Source organism: Harpia harpyja, chromosome 23 (genome assembly GCF_026419915.1).
Source record: "Harpia harpyja isolate bHarHar1 chromosome 23, bHarHar1 primary haplotype, whole genome shotgun sequence".
NCBI classification, from domain to species: Eukaryota; Metazoa; Chordata; class Aves; order Accipitriformes; family Accipitridae; genus Harpia; species Harpia harpyja.
Window position 1 is genome coordinate 1,293,400 of NC_068962.1, and position 19,669 is coordinate 1,313,068.

The following is a 19,669-nucleotide window of genomic DNA, read 5'->3' on the forward strand; positions in this document are numbered from 1 at the left end:
CTCTGGTTTCTGCAGCTTTCTAGCACTAGCCAGAATCATTCCAGGTGGAAGTAAGGGCATGAAAGGGGATTCCAAAAGGAAATGTGAGTAAAGTCTATACCACACACTCCTTTCTACAGGAGCACCCTGCATCAAGGCCTGAGGGTAGCTGGATACACAAGATGCAGTTTACAGGCTTTTTCTGTCACTAACTCCTGCCCTTTGTTTTTAAGATTAAACAGCACCTTCTGAATTTTGTTTCCCCAGCTGAGGAAAGATTATAGATTTAATTTTCAAAAAGTGCATCTCACCCTGCCTTCTGAACACCACACCATTTTAAGATGTCTTAACACTGGGAACTGAAATTTGCCAGTGACCTCCAAAAGAAGCCACTTGTACAGCCTGGAACAAAAACACTGTAGATCCTTTCAAACTCATGTGATTGCAAGGTAGTGACTTTTTTCCATAATCCGCATCAGATTCTATGATAAACTCAGCTTCTTCGTGGAAAATTGCACACATACACACACAAAATACTGTAACTGATGAGAAGATAGTATCAAACCAGCAATTTATTGTGTAGTAAACACCCACATCCTGAACTCTCTCTCATCTCTACTATATCAGCTCAGCGCTAATTAACACACTGTAGGAATCCATGGCTACATGGGAGAGAAGCAGCAGGCAGGATAACATACAAGGACACAAGCAACTGAATATGTTTCAGAGCCATTGCATTTTTTGGGAGGATACCCTGGGCTCCAGCCCCCGGGGCATGGACAGGTCATGCTTTACTTAGTCCTCCTCCTCCCCATATCATGCCTATAAGCAGCAGCATAGCCATGTTGCAAATTGTACAGTTTGCAGGGGTAGTAGTCCTCGCAGTTCTCCCTCTGACGTTCCCGGGCCGCCTTATGACGCTCCCTGATCCTGCAAAAGTAGGAGAGATGATGGGTAAGTGCTGTCATCTTAAATATCTGTCTACGGCCCCTTCCTGCGCCACAACCCCCCACCAGGATTAAGGGTCCATCACCAGATTCCATCATCCAGCTACAAAGATCTTGGCACACCAACTTCTGTGTTCACCGCACCCAGGGGAGCGATGTGACTACAGCAGGAACGTTTTGCCTCCTCAGGTCTGAGGACTAGAACAAGATCTCAACCTGAGCTTCCTTTCTGGCCATCCCACACTGATGCCCTCTCCTTCTGTTGGCATTTCCTTCAGACAAATTAAGCAGAGCCCTCCCAGCACGTGACATGTCCTCAAACGCAAGGACTCGCTCTGTGCTGTCCGAGTTCTGGCTTCTCCCAGGGTTGGGGACTTCATGGGCACCTCACATTGAGAGAGGGACTCAGACTTCTCAGAAGTCACCATGGCTGCCACCCCTGGTACCAGCCTGTGCGTGGCAAGGAGGGACCTCTCCCACTCCCACCCTCGGCGTCCTGAGGCCATAACATACCTCTCCTGAAAGATGGCTCTTAGCCTTGCATCAGGTTGCATGAAGTCATTAGCTCTGCGCCTGTTGATGAAGGGATCTGAGAAGGCAAGGGGTTGTTCAGAGTAGATAGACACTTTTTCAAGGCCAAGTTTCAACAAAAGCTAGCTTCCGCATTTATAACAGCCTCCTCGTCTGCCCTCCCACACACAGTGAAAACCAGGACCTTTTAACATTCCCTGCTGTCCACCCTGCTGGTTCATGCACAGGCTCTCCCTCAGGCTTGCGCAGCCTGTACAAAGTGTACATGCTGCTCTAGCTTTGCTGTTACTCAAACCACCTGGGGTAAAGCTACCGTGATTTTGCTGCCGCAGCCCCTCTGCATGAGTGGAGCTTGGCCAAGAGGTAGATGCCAAGCTGCGCAGACCGCGGGAGGTCTCGGCATGCTCAGCAGAATTAGCAGAATATTGAAATTATAGGTAAAACCAGGGAGGGCCTCAATAAGTCTACCTGCCCCCAAGGTTAGGCAGTCACTGAGCAGTCTGTGTGGCAGTTTTGGACTGAGGTGCCTGAAGGTCCCTTCTGTCCTTTTTGAGAAACATCACAGTCCTATTGCAGAGTTCAGGAGTCTGTGGATGTCTTTGGCACTGGCTCGCACATGTGCCTTTGTGCTTCTGACTAGCTGCTTGTGAAGTCCCTCTCCCTAATGGTCTAATTTCTTTTTAGTTTCAAACCATCTGTTCTCTAACCTCTCCAGGTTATTGCTTCCGTGGTGAGACCCTCCACCCTTTCCTGCTTCTCCTGTGACACTAACTCTCTCTTCCAGACCAAGGATCCCTCCTGCCCACACATCCCACCTGCTTCTTCCAAGATGCTAGAAGTAAGGCTCTCCCTGTCCTTGGGGAAGTACAAATCATGTCACTGGCTTCTGCAGTGCCTCTTTCTGTGCTCACAGAGCTTTTTGAGCAATGTCTTTTTTAGTGCCACTTAACCTGTTTTAGGTGGATGCAGCAGGGATCTAAGTTCATGATTCTTTGTTTTCCAATTCCCATTATACTCTTTGCAAAACAAATTGGTATGCACTTGTGCCCGAACATGTGAAGTTGTTTCTTTTTTTTAAACTCTCTTCCTATTCATCCTGCAACTCCATCACCCACTAAATTAAATTTCCCTGGTCTCTGAGTGGTTCTGCCTATTTACTCTCCACAGTCAAGTACAAGGAAATGGTCTTGGAGATGTCTGTAGCACACTTCAAATTCAAGAAAATAGTAAAGCAGTCTCTTACTGAGATACTCATGGGATTCGATGCTCTCATGGGACTCTGGGGAAAGAAGGAGTAAAACATGTGGTAAGACACTGTATTGATGGGATTCACAGACTTTCACACACCACAGATCAATAGAAAATGCACACAGAAAGCAGAGAAGCCAGGTTTTAAGGCACCTGTTTAAAAGGAAGAGAAAGGGATCAGTGGCATGACCTAGCATTTATATGAGGAGTTCAGGGTGTTCAGGAGTTTAGAATGAAGCAACCTGCTATCTTAGCCAGGACTTCAAGGCTTGTGCTTGGTCTTCCAGTGTGTGATTCTCAAGCACAATTCCTCACCTTCATGTTCCTGACACTACAGTGGATATGATACCTCGTACCTTCAAAGCTTGCATGTGTGCTTAGGGAATGGATTAGCACAGTGAGATGTGTTTGACTCTTGCTGTTTCATACAGCATCTTAATTCCCACAGTATGGAACTGTGTGCCTGACAAGAAAAGGGAGCTGATATTACAAAAGGAGAAAGGGAAATCTCCCCATTAACAAGTAAGAGTTAAGAATAAGAACTCTTATTGTAGTCCAGACAACAGTCCAGAAAGAGGAGCAGCCTGAGAGGTGAGCTGGAACAGAGAGGAAGGGGCTGAAGCATCCTGGACCACAAATCACAATGACTGAAGCTGCCAGCTCTGGAGCAGGACTAGGAGGGTCTGACGCAAGGGCAGAAAAGCAGGCAAGAGATCAAGTTAAGGGGAAAGAAGACACAAAGCCACAAAGCTGAATAAAAAACATCTGAACAGACCCAAAAATGTCTGCAGGTTTGGAGGTATCTCTCTACCAAGTAAAAAAGGTCACCTACCATAGCAAGTAGCAGCCATCACGAAGACAGCCAGGAGCGTAAGGATGATGAGAGTGCGCATTGTGCCAGTGCAGGGAGGAATCTCTCACTCTGTCTCTCTTGCTGTGTCTCGCTCTCTTCCCACTGAGGGCAGCTGGAGATCCTGGGCCGCCTGCAAAATCAGCAGTGGAATGTTTATTATGAAAACAGAGCCAGGAGGGGGCCCATGAAAGAGCCTGGGGAAGGCAACGGCTGGCTGGTACACACTTTTTATGGAGCCATTACAAAACGTCCTCTATTAGCAGATTGAATCAGGTTTCGGGAAAGAGGGGGCATGCCCCCTTCCTCTCCCAGTTCAGGGCTGCGGCCCATAATTCACAGGCAAGCATGTCGCTAGCACTCCATGCTCAGAAAAGCTGGCCTGCGCAAATGGAAGGAATTTCAGGGGCTGCCGGGGGCCCAGAGGGAGAGGTGCATGCTGATCCCAAATGTAAATGTTTGCCTTTCTAATTTTTCCTCTGATCTGCCCTCTTTGCCCTCACCACCCTCTGTCTGGATACACCCAGCCCAGACTGTTCTGTCAACTTTGCCGACAGAGACATGGAGAATGAGGCTTCAAACGCTCCCTCCCCACTCGACCCCCCTCCCTCCAGCTGGCCCCCGCTTCAGTCCCAGCCTGCCAGTCATCAGAGGAGGAATCCAACCCTACTGTTCCTTCCCCTCTCCTATTTTACTGCTCCAGGAGTGACAAGCAGCAACCTAGAAGAATCCCTTCTGCTGGAGGGATCATGATTTTTGCATTGAGATTACAGCAGCACCCAGAACTCTATCTCTGCAGGTCCTCACTGTGGTTCTACCCCTACATTCCTCTTCCAGCCCAAGGGACAACATCTTGGGGAAGGCAGAGGTAACCATATCTTCCAGGACTGCCGCCTCTCTGGTCTAGCACTAGCAGTCCTTGCACCAAAGTCAGGTGTTAACGGAAGGCTTTTCAGGTGGGATGAATCTCCCAGGCCAGTAGTCTCTGGGAGCATTACCTCACCTTCTAGCACCCAAAGGGCTTGCCTGGGACCGATGTCATGGACAGCAGCGATGGACAAAAGATGGGGCGTTCCCCTCTTCAGCTCTGCGGTACAGTAGGAGGGAGTAAAAGAAGAAAGGAGTTACAGAGATGGCCATCCCTGCCCAGTGAAAAGCAAAGGGGAGTAGTTTGCTAGAGGCAAGACAGGAGGGAAGGTGGGTACCCATAGCCTACCAGCCATCCCCCATGGCAGTGCTGGGGCTGGGACCATGCACACTGCCTGGGGATGAGCCTAGGGAACAGCACCCACTGTTATGTCTGATCCAAGCTGTGGTGACCGCCTGTTTTGTCCATAGGTACATGCAGGCGTCAGGATTTCTCACTCACAGGGTGCTGTCTGAGTGCACTCTGGGCGCAGACCATTCCCCCCAAGCCACTGTGGTGGTGTCACTGCTGTCACCTGCAGAGGCTGGACTTGGGGAACCATGCTGCAGGTGACACAGCCAAGAACTACAGGGACAGCTAGCCAGAGCCTAACACTTCCCCAATGGGGAGTAAAACTTCAGTGGAACAAGATTACTCTGGGCTTTACAACTTACCCTTCCAATGCAAAATTCATGGGCCTTGCCTGAAACTTGTGGTCTCTGGGAGAGAAACTGAACAGGGCCTTCAACTTCAGACCAAAGAGAAAGAATTGCTTTTCTTCCCCATTATCCCACCCCACGCGGAGAGCAGCTGAGTCCTGCACCATCAATGCCCCCCAGACCATCCACCTCCTGCCTGGTCAGCACTCAGCCTGAGATGAGGAGGAAAACTAGGTTGTGCTGGGGCAAAAGCCAGAAGTATGCTATAGACCCAAGGTCAGAGGAGAACTGGGACTTTTCTGCCTTCCCTCCGTGGCCTGCCACTCTGGTCTCTTTAAAGGATTTCTCTGCTCTGGGATTGTTTGCATTCCTTCGAGCCCACGGTTTTGGAGTTAGCGTTGAATGTGGATTTTATAGGCTTCCTGAATGTCATGTACACTCTGGGAGCCCATGGGAGCTGCCAAGAAAGGGAAGCTTGAGGGAGAGGCTGGAGGAGAAAGCACAGCAGGAAAGCACTGGGGCACAGAGAGGAAGATGCTGGGAGTACTTTGGAATGAAGGTGAGGCTGCGCAGTGGGAAACTCCAACACATTTTCCAGCCAAACCCTCTTTATTTATCTGTCTTCACTCAGTGCAGAGCACTCTGCTCCCTGGAAGACTCTGCTCCCATTTCAGAGGGCTCTCATCCCAGAATGCCTGGAGCATACCCTTGCCACCAACCACAGGAGAAGAGCCACAAACACCACTTTAACCCAAGTGTTTCATTTTTCACCACAGAGGCAATGCATTTTCCAAGGGATGAATGAACATGCCAGCTGCACAGCCCTATACCAACAAAACTCCTTCGGGGAACACTTTTCCTTGCAAAAGTACATCTCCTTTCTACTCCCCCTGCACTCCATACTTCTCCAGCACACCTCTCCCCTCCCCAGCATCAGTGGGCTGCCCCAGAGGTAACACACCACACAGCACAGTGAACCCAATACCCCTGCTTTCTAGCAGCATCCACTAGTTAGAAATACAGAAAGAGGAGCTAAGATGAATTGCCTGCAAATGCCAGGGAAATCTCCGCAGTCCCCCAAATAAAGGGGAGAACAGAAAAGCAGTCCTCTGACCTGTCTCCTGCTGGAGAGGAGAATCACAATGTTATGCACGCCATAGCAACCACTCCTAACACTTTGCAGCTGTGAAGCACCAGCAAGGCATTAATAATGAGCAGCTGTCCAGGAAAAGCAAGGTAGTCCCTGCATACTCACTAAGACGTTGCTTCCCTGTCAGCCTGCAGCTCTTGTCTGAGGGGGCAGCTCTCACAGTGTCCTGGACCCAGGACTGAAGAAGATGGGCCTTTTATTTATTAGCATTGATCAGTGACTCCTCCCATCTTCTGTCTCCCACCCTCGATCCACCCCCAGGCCACCACCTTCTCCGTCAAAAACACCTTCTGCCCACAGCCAGGAAACGAACAGCCTCAAGGAACTGAGCCAGGAGGGAGAGGAGGGAGCCAGAGCGGACACCAGGGGCCGGTGGGGGCACAGCCACAGCCCGGCTGCTTTTCTGTGCCCAGGAGCAGTGAGTGGGCAGAGGTCTGAGGACAAGCTCCAGTCTCCCCCCTTGCAGCAAGACCCCCCCTCTTCCTAGAGGGGCTCTAACTAGAGCCGTGCTGCTGGCCAGGGCACCTGTTCTGCCATGGGGAGGAGGAGGCCAGGCCCCTTCTCCCATCTCCTTTCATGCTGCTTTTGCAACTCTCTGATCCCCCTGCTTAATGGCAGGCTAATGTCAGACTGAAAACTCACATAACAAAGGTGTCTGCTTTTGGAGGCAGTTCTGAAACCTCCAAAAGCGACAAACCCTATGAGGCAAAGAGCTGGTTTACACAAACCCAGGCTCCTGAGATGTCCCCTCACTGCTCACACCAGACCCACAACAGTGCTGGACAACACATCAGACAACCCAGGACGTGTGCTTGCTGGACTGGGCTCCTGGGCTTCTGGCCCTGCCTGCATCCGAGCCAAGAGCACACGTGCACCACGCTGGGATGCTGAACCCGTGTGAGCAGGAGCCCACAGCAGCGCTTCCTCGCTCAGCAGAGATCCACGCCTGTTGCATGCTCAGCGTGGGTGCTGGCAGGTCCAGTCCTTAAGTAAGGGTAGGCACAGCCTGAGGGACTGAGCTCAGCGGAGGTGAGATGGAGAGGATGAGCAGCTGCAGAATCAGTGGCTCAGGAGGTTAAGAAAGAAAACCCATCACATCTATTCACTAACAAAAGAGCTGGTGAGTATGGCTTGTCTGGTCCAGAAAAAGATCCAAGTGTGGCCTGACTTACAGCCTTGGTTGCAAAATGAAAATAACAGCATAACCGTGGAGTTAAAGAACCACCAAATGATTGGGGCAGAGGTGGGATTTGCTGCACTTTTATAGGACACCTTGTCACCTTACAGCATTTTTGACCTATGTACTTTTGCCTGGTTCCCAAAGAAGAGTGAGGGGCTTCTGTCCAAGGGCGGGATCTTTAGCTCCTACAGTGCTCAACAAATTTGGGGAAAGTTCAGACCTACCTGTGGCAACAAGGTACCATGTTACGTGTGTCCTTGTACAAGGAGCTCTTGGCCCTGAGAGCCTGAGAATAGCAACCTTGAGCTGTCCTCAAGGTATAGGGCGCATAGTCATGAGCCACCTTTGAAAAGCAGGGCAAACAGGAGAACATTTCTTGCCCTTTTCTACCACCCTTCAGGGACAGCTGAATATTGAGCCCTGTGACATGCTGAACCCTGAAAGAAATCAGGACCCAGATCTAGTCATCCTCATCTACCTAGATATTGGAAAAGCTTTGGCCCCAGTGCCACCTGGCAAGTTTTCAGTTAGGTTGGAGAAAATGGGCATTAAAGCCATAACTGTGAGATGGTAAGGAACCAGAAAAATGGGGCGGAAGCTTGAGCAATGGAAAGGAGAAATGTTGAGAAATTACTAATTGAATTTCCCTTGGGACTACTTTTACTGAATTCTTCCATTAATGACTGGCTTAAAAAGGGAATACTTGTTGAGGAAGTTTGTCGATAACAGAAAGCAAGAAAGCAACATCAGTGGAAAGGAGGCTTGAGAGCTCATATGGGAGGAAGAGGATGACGTTGAAAGTTGGAGTAACAGAAACAGGGTAATATGCAATAGTGCAAAGGCAAGGGCTTCCATGAAGATTAGCAGTAAGAATCCTGCTGTAAATTAAGAGTTCATAAACTGGAAGTAAATGGGGAACAAAAGGAACAAATATGAACCAATAATCATAAAGGTCACCACAAAATACTGATTCTGAGATGTCTACTGAGAATGTGCCGGCAGAGATGGGCACCTGTTAGTGCCACTGGATAAGATATCAGTGAGATTTCAGCAAAAGTCCTCTGTATGGCCCAGGTCACCCATGTTCATGGAAGAAGAATTCCTGTAGGAAGTGGTGTAGATGAGGACTAACAAGGCGAGGAGATCTGCAGTTACCCCCAAAATGACAGACCTTTTCACCATAGCCTGTGGGATTCACCAAGCCTCTCCTTCCCTGTGTTGTCCACAAGGCTTTTCCAGCAGGACAATGGACTAGCAATTAGATTTTGTTTCCAGTACTCTTCCAGGGCCTGTTTCAGAGCCCACAGCTCTCCTGTTTAGGAGAAGTCCCATTTCCAGCCTCTGTGTCTTTAGGGCCATAATCCATATCCATGTATCCCTCACCGAGTGCCCAACTCATGCCAGGAAGGCTTCAGCAGAGTCTCTGAGCACTACGGCAAGGGAATAAACACTATCAGCTCTGCGACAGAGCAGGGTTTCCCAACCCAGGTTGCCCAGAGTATCAAGTAACTGGACTCACCGATCTGGACAGCCCTTTCCAAGCTTGCTCCTGTGTTTCAGGATGCAAGTTAGTCAACCACCACGTGGACTATGGCTTAGGAAGCGATTTCTCAACTTGATAAACAAGTGCTTTTTGGAACAACTAGTTCTACAGCACATGAGAAAACAAGACTTTATTTTTACTTTTTCATTTAGTCCTAAGTAATACCTAGGAACTGATCCAAGAAACAAGTATAATTGAGCCACTAAGTAACAGTGTCTGAGTATCCACAATATAATTAAAGTCAACAACCTCATGGAATAAATCGTGCTGAAAACTAGCATACTGACACTAAGCTTTAGAAAGGGAGATGTTTTTTAAACACAGGAGCTAGTCAAAAGACTATGAAATAAAAATAAACAGAACACATTTCAGACATTTAAAGGTCTTGATATACATATCTGAATGTGTGTTAGCTCTGGCAGCAAATTCACTCAGCTACCCGAAATTAACCCTAAAACTAGTTCAAAAGCTAGTTCAACCTGGGAAAAACAGATTTAAACACTTCAAAACTAGATTTTAAAAGTTCCACAGATTAAAAGAAAGAGGGAGAACATAAATAGGAGAAATCTAGTTTCATAGCCATCAAACAATTTTTTTTCAAAAGAACTGAAATTATTCATTTCCATTTCAGTGGTGGGGTGGGGAGAAAAGAGTAATTTCGTAACAAATAAGTGGGGTTTTTTTCCCCAAAAATACTTAAACACATATCTTTCTTTGAAATCTGTTTCCCCTGAGAAGAATTTTGCCCCCAGCATTACAGCTTTGTGCAAAAATAAAAGTTTCTAGTGCAAAAATATGTATTGGTTCTAACTGAAACTTCTTCTAACAAAGTGAATCTATGTGTAGTCTTAGGAGTGTTGTAGAAACCACCGTCTGAAGCTTACAGATAATGTCAGTCTCCTGTGGTGGAGGAAGGTTCCCATGCCAGCTTACAGCTATTTTCTTTCATGCTTCCTCCAGCGTTTTGGGCCAGGGTGCATTTTAGAAACTCCTCTTTCCATCCTGCGCAATGACTTCCAGTGACTTTCTCCTGCCCACAGATGCAGAGCACACCTGCACATTCAACCTGAGGGGTGTCACCGGACTCTGGGACAACTGGTTGCTCAGTATCCCAGTGCCAAGGAGCAGGACTGAAATTAAACACCATGAAAATGCCCAGATCCTTCCTCCCTGACCAAAGCCAGAGAGTGAGAGGATAATTCTTCTTCCACCTGCAGTGTCCTACAGAATTTGGGCCTGTCTCCACATTAGCCATGACCATAAGGAAAGGTTTCCAGCTGGTGAGCTGTGGGGTTTGGTTGGCTGGTTGGCTGATTGATTGGTTGGTAAATTGGGGGGGGGTTTAGCCACTGTATTCTGTTGGTAGTGGCAAATGTTTAACCTATTGAAATTCAGAGATTAGTGGCCAGACACAACCTCACAGCTATGGTCTATGGAGTTGTGATCCTCAAAATTATTCCTTGTAATCCATCAGACTTCAAAATGAAGCCCAGTGTCCTGGAAAAATCACAGTCTGGGTATAAATACAGGAGCATTTGGGGTCAGCAGTACAGCTAAATGGGAACTCATTGCTCTCCATTTCTGCTTGCTGCAAAAAGTGAGCCTGGCTCAAGCCTTCGACTCCAATACTCAGCAGTCTCCATGGGATATCACTGAGTTACTTTAAAGACTGACTCTCTCTGTTTGGCCAGGACTTCCCAGAACAGCTGTGTTTGGCTGAGACAATGAAAAAAGATTACTGGTAACGGGAAGTTCTTGAGCACAGAAGACTAAAATTTCACAGAAGCCAGACCGAGTTTATTTAATTCACTGAATAAAGCAACCAAAGCATTCAGGGCTAAGGGCTAACTCTGTCACTTCCTTTGGCTTCACCCCCACCCACCCACACATGTCCACATACACTGATCAGCCTATTTCTACTGCTATCTGGAAAGGAAGGAAGAGAGAGGATAATGTTAATATTATTTGGATGTTGAAAAAATTGGCAGAGGCTCCTGTGTAGGGATTAAATAATCCATACAAGTAAGCAGAATTGCTTGTACTTCAAGTATCCTATGAAAAACTGAGCAAGCAAAAAATTTGAACTCTGACTATAAAACCAGAGTGTGCTTCTGGGTTACACTCTTATGGGAAAGGGGAGCAGAAATCTCTCTTCCTTTTCCACCCCCACGGCCCTCGCTTCACCACATGAGCACAAAAATGTCCTGCCTGATTCATTCTTTGGGATCAGATGAGACTTACCCGCCTTATTTCCTGTCCAGACATGCAGAGTGATAAGGCGGCAGCTGTGGTTTCACTCTTCTCATCCATCTGGTAAATAAAAAATAACAATAATGCCTCTTTTTTCAACAACAAATTTAGATAGCATCTTAGATCCAAAATCTGCCAGTCCTTGTGAAGCCAAGATTGGACTGAAACATTTCTGTTCTGTCTTGAATGCAGGAGGCCACTGAAATATTTACAAGCATCCCTGTAGTGTTATATACGTTCCTTTGTTCTATCGCGAGTTCAGCATCTATAGTATCATAAATTTTGTCTTTAGTAAGTAAATAACTTTTTCTGTGGCACACCAAGCCCCTGGTCTTGGCCTCTCTTGTCAATATCTGATAGACTTCAAAGGAAGCCTAGGGGTTGGGGGGAAATGCACGATAGCCAGCTAATGGTGAAATACTGTTTACGGCAAGAAGACAGACATTCTTATTCCTTGAAGCACAAAATCTGATTACTCTTATCTTCCTGTGCATAACTACAAATCATATTAATGTTCCTAACATCACATGCTAGCCAAGTCATTTGGTATGATGACCTTCCTTCATAATGGATTTCACACACTAATTATATGCTCTTTGGATATATATTTATTGTTTATTTATATTAAATTTGACAAGTGATTACTTTTATTAAGAAATTTTGTGTTCTCATAAAGCAGGAAAGAATTTTAAAAGGAGAAGGAAAGATAAATTAGAACAATTTTTATTGTTTTTCAATTAGCTTTTCCTTCTTCCTAAAATGGCACTGGACTCCAGAAGTCCCCACTTTACCAGGGACATCTTTGCCATTAGTAGTCATAATTTCCTTTAAATTATAAAAGAAACAATAAGAATAGTATAAATGGAGAACAAAGAAGAGGTCTGGGTGTGGAAGCACTGGGAAGAAAGGCATAAGAAGGGCTACAAGAACAGCATATATTGATGGCACCTAGATTAGCAGATCATTAAGATGTCAGCATATCGACACATGGATCCTCTGGACACCCAGACTGGGAAAAAGAAAGCACAGTTTAAAACAAGATATGTCCTGAAACAAGGGACGGAGTACACCTAACACTTAATAAAAGGAAAAGTTCAAAACGCTAGAGATGATGGTGCTAAGATAAAGAACAGGATTGAGCCATAAGATACCTAGATGAGGAGACAAAACACGATGAGACCTAATGATACTCAGAGGTGCGAAAAGGTGGAGAGACAAAAGACGATAGTCACTGCCAGCTCCTGAAGGATGTGAAAGATGCATCTAAAATGAGTATATGGAGGTCAAACTAAGAGAAACCCAGCAGACATAATGAGGACTCCAGAGCCCATGCCTTGAATCCTCTATGTATTGCAAGAAAACCAAATAGTATGAACAACTGCATCTTGGTGCTTGTGAATATGTGGTTATGAGAGTCTTAGTCTGAGTGAGTGAAATCAGTGTGGCTTAAAATAAAGTAACCTTCCCTTTCTATAGTGTCTCATATTGACCTCTGTTACTCCAATATTGCAACAGCGTTTACTACAAAATGAAGTATCAAAAGGTAACATGAAGACTTTTTATGACGTCCTCAGTATGGAAAAGTCTTCATCCAAACCCATCTCTCATCATTCTGCAGCTTTGGCATTGGCCTGTGTGGTAAGAAGCTTCTTTCAGAGCTCTTTCCACTTTGGCTCATGCTCCTTTTAGCCAGACACTGGGAGGAAACCCTGGACAGATGCACAAGAAAAAGAGCAAGGCACCAGTGCTGTAGGCATGAGGTCACATTCTTGGATTCAACATCCTCCCTCACTTGGCTTGGTCAATGTTGGTTGGGGTCTGCTGTGCTGAAACTATCATCTGCCCTTTTTTCTCTCCATACCTGATAAAGGATGGTGTTTTAAGACTCAATACAGGTGCCAAAAATCACATAAAATCACACTTATGACTTATAGCATATATCAGTCCTAGAAGTTGCATACAGCTTTTTCCATAGCAGGACCTTTCTTTAAAGACTCTTGCCAATAAAGACACTTTTGTCCTTCCTGGGCTTTAACTGATGTTTTTTCCCCTCTGTTCTACTAACAGGATCTGCTTACAATACTTCCTGGCACCAACTGGGCTGTATTATTTGGGATTTCTCTTCTCACTGTCTCCCACCTACAGCCATGCCTGCACTGGAAAATGTTTCTGTACATTTATCAGCAAAATACACTGCATGAGTCACATATTGGGTACACAAGCATTTATAACTCTGCTGGCTGGCTAAGCTTAAGATTAATGAGGACATTGTTTAATACCATACATTTTCCTAAAGCAGACATTGTATGAGAATCTCTGCTGTGCATGTATTATTTACCAAACATCTGTACACATCTGTAGAACAAGACTTCCCCCATGTTACTTGGCCAACCATCTGCCTGTCACTTCAGCTCTCTGAGGCAGGTGTCTGTCTTGTCATTTCACCAGTGAACCTGCTGGAGAACCTAATAAATAAAATACCAATGCTACCCAATAAATAAAACATACTCACCAGCTCCCAGAAAGACCCTTGTCTATTTTGAGATCTGAGTGTACACCTGAAATGAACGGCTAACTCCAGTAAGGACTGCAGTCAGGACAGTCATTTCATTACAGTCCCCCAGAGACCTCATTAGGTGTAAGGTCCCATTTGTGCCAAGTGCTGTACAAACCCCAGAAGGGAGAGACCTGTGGGTACGTGCCTGTCCTCGCCCCTCCATAGGAGAAGAGGCCTGTCTGGCAGGAGCACCTTCCTCAGCCAAGGACCCCCTTATCACTGCCTGCCCTTCCCAAGCCTGGGGCTTGGTGACGACAGATGATACACAGGCATCCCAAAGGCTCAGACATCAAGGTCACCCTCTTTTTCAGCCCCTGGAGCTCTTCTGCATTATCTGATATCTCTGGCCCCCTCTGCGCTATTGCTCTAATGATAATCTCTTGCTGACCCCCAGCAACTATTGCAGGCACTGGGCTGCTAAACAGAAATCTGCTGTCATTATACCCTAGCTGGGGAGATCTTGAGATAGTAAGAACATAAGAAAATAATTTATCCCCCCGTTTACACTTCCAGAGAGGGGCACCACCAGTAACACAGCAGCGGGAGTTGTTATGAGGAGCTCTGTACAGCCACTGAAAAGAGAGATCTGCAAGGCTGGAGTCACACCTGAGAGCTTGGCTTTAGCTCCTTCCCTCCTGCCTGAAAGCAAGCACCCGAGATTGCTTTGGTCAGGTTTCTGCCTCCTCCGTGCAACACTCGGCGCTGAGGCACAAAGCTGACCTTAAGCTGCTCCTGAGGAAAAGGCTCCTGCCGGCTTGCTGCTGAGGCCGTTTTCTGCCCATCCCTGCCTGCCTGGTGGCTGCTGTCCTTCGTTCCTGCAGCCTGCTGCATCGTGTGAGCTCCCTGAAAAGCTGCTGGGCACCAGAAGGGTTTCTTCTGCGCTGCTATCCTGCAGCTGCTCCTGCGCTGACATGAAACCCCACCACCCGAGCCGATGTCCAGCAGTTGCAGTGGAGAAAAGTGGCTCAGGAGATGAGGGAAAAGGGCACAGGGACTTTCTTGGCAGCCACCAGGTTGGGATGACCACCGTAAGCGAACCCACACGTACGTGTCTGAACTCCACTTGAATTCAGCAGGCTTTGATTTTGTTGGGAAATAAAGTTGCTAAATCAGAATGAAGTAACAAAATATCCTTTGGGCCTGAACAGGTAGAAGAAGACACGGATTCCAGTTAACTAGCTAGATCAAAATCCCCATATCAAGGTCTCCAAGGTATCAGAGGGAAAGGAGCTGCAAGGAGGATGCTGAGGGCTGCACACAGCAGCAGGGCCATTCCCCAGGGAAGAAGGACAGACCCAACAGTGACCTTGTGTTTACAGGAAATACAAAACAAGGTGAATGTCCAGATCAGCAGCTCTGAGCAAGGCAAGGATGCTAACACCAGCCACAGGGACCAGCTCACCCACCCAGCCTGCAGAACAGATGGGCCCATGCCCTGCCTTCAGCTGCAGGACGTGATGGGGTCTGTCTCACCTGTCACATCGCCGGTCCCCTGCGACCCCCCTCACCGCTCACTCGAGCACCCCAGCTTCTCCCACAATAGCTGCATGTCTATGTGTCCTCCTGAGCATGCGTTTCTTCTACCTGATCTGCCTTGCTGTCCAGAACCTGACTCAAAAGGCAGAGGGACACCCAGAGTGTACCCCCAGCCCTTTTCTGTCTTCAGGGTTGCTGATGATGATGGTGAAGTTGAGCCTACGACTGGTGCTGGCTCCAGGACTGGGGTCCCAGTGCTGCAGGGAGCCGCAGCGTAACACAGGAACGGCAGCCCCAGGCAGGAGAAGGGTCAGGCTCCTCACTCTGCACCGGCCCACCATGCTCCAGCCATTGCAGCTATAAAACACAGTCCACAGCCAGCCTCAGCTCCCCCCATCCCGATCTGCTTCCTCTCCTCTCCATTCTTGCCCCACTTGGCCAGTGGGACACACGATGGCACCAGCCCCGTCCGCTTCTCCAGGCTGAATGTCCCCTCCACCACAGATCTCCCACCTGCGCCAGGCCCTGTTCCACCCTGGGGAAGAGCCTGCAGGAGGGTGCCACGGCCGGGGGAGAGTCATGGAGAGGGGCTCCAGCTGCTGGGGAGAGGGGCAGGGGGAGCACGCACAACCAAGGCCAAACGACAGAGCAAAGCAGTTGCCAATAGCAGCTGCATAACCCACGAGGAAGCTGTGGTGGGTTGACCCTGCCTGGATGCCCCAGGTGCCCACCAAAGCTGCTCTATCGCTCCCCTCCTTGGCTGGACAGGGGAGAGAAATTATCACGAAAGGCTTGTGGGTCAAAATAAGGGCAGGGGGAGATCACTCACCAATTACCATCATGGGCAAAACAGACTCGACTTGGGGAAAATTAACTTATTACCAATCAATTCAGAGTAAGGTAGTGAGAAATAAAACCAGATCTTAAAAGCCCTTCCGCCCACCCCTCCCTCCTTCCCAGCTCAACTCCACTCCCTGTTTTCTCTATCTGCTTCCCTCCAGAAGAGGCAGGACAGCCTGCCTCACCATGGTCTTCCTCACGGACTGCAGGGGAATCTCTGCTCCGGCGCCTGGAGCACCTCCTCCCCTCCTTCTGCACTGACCTGGGGGTCTGCAGGGTTGGTTCTCTCACATGTTCTCACTCATCTCTCCGGCTCTGGTTTCTGTTCCACAGCAACTTTTTTCCCCTTCTTATCTATGTTATCCCAGAGGTGCTACCGCCGTCACTGATGGGCTCAGCCTTGGCCAGTGGCGGGTCCGTCTTGGAGCTGGCTGGCATTGGCTCTGTCGGACATAGGGGAAGCTTCTAGCAGCTTCTCAGAGAAGCCACCCCTGTGGCCCCCCTGCTACCAAAACCCAATCCAGAAACAAACTGCCATGCAAACCCAATACAGAAGCAAACTGAGGTCTTGATACCCTGGTGTCTCCACTCTCCATTTGGGGCAGATGACCTTGCCAATCCTCTCAGCCCCCTCCTTGCTGTTAGTGGGAGCCTTTGCTGCTTTTGTCAGTGACCTTGGGGAAGAGGCCTCCCTGGGAATTTGCTAAGTGGTGCTGAGGCTCGGGAGAAGCAGAGGAGGAGGGTGCTTGTCCGGAAACGGAGCCCCCTCCCACACATGCCCGTGGCACATCTGTTTGTCACAGAGAAATTTGCAGAGACAGGTTTAATACATTAAACATAAACAAACCAGCGCCAAGCCTTTGGCTGCTCGTCACGGCTAGAAATAGAAGCCAACCACTTCAGGGGCTTTGGGTTTGCATGCTCGATGGATTCCCAGCACAAGGACAGATGTTCAGCTAACCCCAGCCCAAATCACAGTAAACACTCCTGCCTGGATTCTCAAGAAGACAGCACAGAGGTGAGTCGGAGAACATCGGTGCCATTCAAGGCAATGGGCAAGGAACAAGGAGCAGCTCCCAAGCAGCTCATCTTGGGGAGTTGAGGGTCCCAGCAAGGACATGAAGGCATGTTATGAACAGGACCAGAGTACCCCTGGCATAACAAAGCTAACAATGTAGCTCTTGGGAGTTGCTTCCTCTGCGCAACACGTAGTCTTACAAAACCAGTAGCACCATAATACTTTAGAGACCACTGCCCTGTCAGGTGTGTCTGAGGATTTGGAAGGGGAGACAGGACAAGCAGACACACAAACCACCTCATTTCCATAAGAACAGCCACAGAAATAATCCTGTCCTATCATGTGAAATGCTGGTAAAGCAGTTTCTCAAGTTCTAAATATCCTGGATACAGCTATCTTTATTATTAAAAGAAAGAAGGTTTTATTGTCCTAGGTCACGGAGCCAGACCTGCCAAGAAGGACTCCACTGAAATAGCAGTTGCAGGACTCAGAGACCAAACAGAAACCTTCAGATGAACAGGGCCCCCAGGGCAAGGCAGCTAATCCATTCCCTTGTGTTGCTAAAGTCTTGCTTCATCACCACTCTGATGGAGGGTGCCTCGTGGGTTCTCTCTGTTCTCCCTTTGCGGGGATATTTGTTCTTTTTAAAAGGGAGTGCCTGGGGCATGTGCAATGTGGCAAGCACCTTCCCTTGGGAGCAGCAGGGTTATGCTTGGGACGGAGCTGCCTCCAGAGCATGGCGTGGGCAAAAAAAGAAATAAAATCACAGCAAGGGTCAGAGGGCCTGTCATTCGCACAGAGACAGGGAGCCAGAGGGGAGGAGGAGGGTGCACCCCTATCCTGGAGTCTGAGAGGGGCCATGTGGGGTGGTTTGTACCCTTGAAGGTCTCCACGCTGCTGGACAGACAGAAAGGCAGAAAGAAGAGACCCAGGTTTGGGATACTGACGACAACCCTAATGGGACGATTCTTAGGTCACCCTACTCCTGCCTGCTTCTCTGTGGGTGGATTGCATCTTTCCAGAGTGATTTGCATCTCTGTGCAGTGGCGGTGAGTTATCAGGTCACAGGAGAGACACCAAAGACATGCTGTTTCCATGCTAGGGAACTGCAAGACAGAAGTAGTTGGAAGACCCATTAACTGTGGCACCATCCAGCCTCCTGGATGACAGAATGGATCTGTGGAAACAAGACTGACGACCCCTTTGATATAAGCATTGCTACCTCGGTTACAGCATCAGAAACAGCCTTTCACTTGAACAATCCCTTCCTTTCTGCCACTGTCTTGCCAAGACTAAAATGTACCAAGCAGGGGCTCATTCACATTTTCCTCTCACCTGCCATAGATATTTTTTTAATATGCAAAGGCATCTTCTTAATATCTTCTTAACAAAGTATTTTCCTTACTGCCAGAACCTCAACAGGGGAGAAAGCCTGAAAACATTGCTACAAGATGGGGTCTGAAATCCAGGATGCCCAGTGATCCGAGAGAGCACTGCAACTGCATTGGGAAAGCCACGTGGCAAGGGAGCACATTCGCCATTGCACCCCACAAGTAAAAGGCAGTTGCTCCAGGAGGAAAGCTCTCACTGGCAAGGAGTCAGAAATGGAGAGAAAACAGTGATCCAGACCTGTTCAGCTTCAGCTGTGCCAAACTAGAGCAACCAAACAAGGCCGCCTTTCATTCATGGCAAAAGACTGCCATTTTGACTTAAGAAAATAGCCCTTGGGACTCAGAGGGAGATGGAGGATGAAGAAAAAGCATGGCCATGTGGCTAAGGCTCAAGAGATCTGGATGCAGGAGATCTGGGTTCTCTCTCCAGGTCTGCTCACAGGCTTCCTCAACAATCTGGGATAAGTTACTGTCTGTCTCTTCTGTTTCTCAGCCAAAGAACAGAAATAATTGGCCAAGGAAAATAAAGTCTTGTTTACAATGGGAAGTCATGAAATAGCCTAGGGTCAACACCCACATTGAATTCTAAAATGCCAAAGAATACTCAGAGTACATCAGATTTATACTGAAAGTACCACAGTACCAGTTGTAAAATAAATACCAGTTAAATACCAGTTGTATTTTAAAACACAACCTTTTGGGCTGTTCTGGTTTCAGCTGTGGTAGACTTAATTTTCTTTCTAGTAGCTGACATAGTGTTATGCTTTGGGTTCAGTCTGAGAAGAATGTTGATAACACACTGATGTTTTCAGTTGTTGCTAAGTAGTGTTTAGACTAAGTCAAGGATTTTTCAGCTTCTCATGCCCAGCCAGCAAGAAGGCTGGAGGGGCACAAGAATTTGGGAGGGGACACAGCCAGGACAGCTGACCCAAAGTGGCCAAAGGGATATTCCATACCATGTGATGTCATGCCCAGTATATAAACCGGGGGGAGTGGGGCTGGGGGGGTGGATCGCTGCTCGGGGACTAACTGGCCATCGGTTGGCAAGTGATGAGCAATTGCATTGTGCATCACTTGTTTTGTATATTCCAATGCTTTTATTATTATTGTCATTTTATTGTTGTTATTATTATCACTATTAGT

At 47.9% G+C, this 19,669-nt stretch overlaps 1 protein-coding gene across 2 annotated transcripts; it reads right to left on the reverse strand.

Annotated features, from left to right (window-relative positions):
* Nucleotides 1–533: 533 nt before the first annotated feature.
* Nucleotides 534–6,491, reverse strand: MGP (matrix Gla protein). Of its 2 annotated transcripts, XM_052774537.1 has the most exons (6): nucleotides 6,377–6,457; nucleotides 4,559–4,642; nucleotides 3,538–3,688; nucleotides 2,701–2,736; nucleotides 1,440–1,515; nucleotides 534–909 (listed from the first exon to the last, which is right to left on the reverse strand). In XM_052774537.1, exons 3-6 carry the CDS (start codon nucleotides 3,596–3,598, stop codon nucleotides 771–773), a joined length of 312 nt encoding a protein of 103 aa, XP_052630497.1. In that variant the 5' UTR covers nucleotides 3,599–3,688; nucleotides 4,559–4,642; nucleotides 6,377–6,457; the 3' UTR covers nucleotides 534–770. The 2 variants fall into 2 exon arrangements, with proteins under 2 accessions (XP_052630497.1, XP_052630496.1); XM_052774536.1 differs by lacking the exon at nucleotides 4,559–4,642 and having other exon boundaries at nucleotides 6,377–6,491.
* Between the last annotated feature and the right edge of the window lie 13,178 nt (nucleotides 6,492–19,669).

Bases quoted from the DNA above. Each gene is read 5' to 3' on its own strand.
- MGP (XM_052774536.1), bottom strand. From the start codon at position 3,598: ATGCGCACTCTCATCATCCTTACGCTCCTGGCTGTCTTCGTGATGGCT. The intron at 2,737-3,537 runs GTAGGTGACCTT...TTCTTTCCCCAG, and splicing joins GATGGCTGCTACTTGCTATG to AGTCCCATGAGAGCATCGAA. The intron at 1,516-2,700 runs GTAAGAGACTGC...TTGCCTTCTCAG, and splicing joins CGAATCCCATGAGTATCTCA to ATCCCTTCATCAACAGGCGC.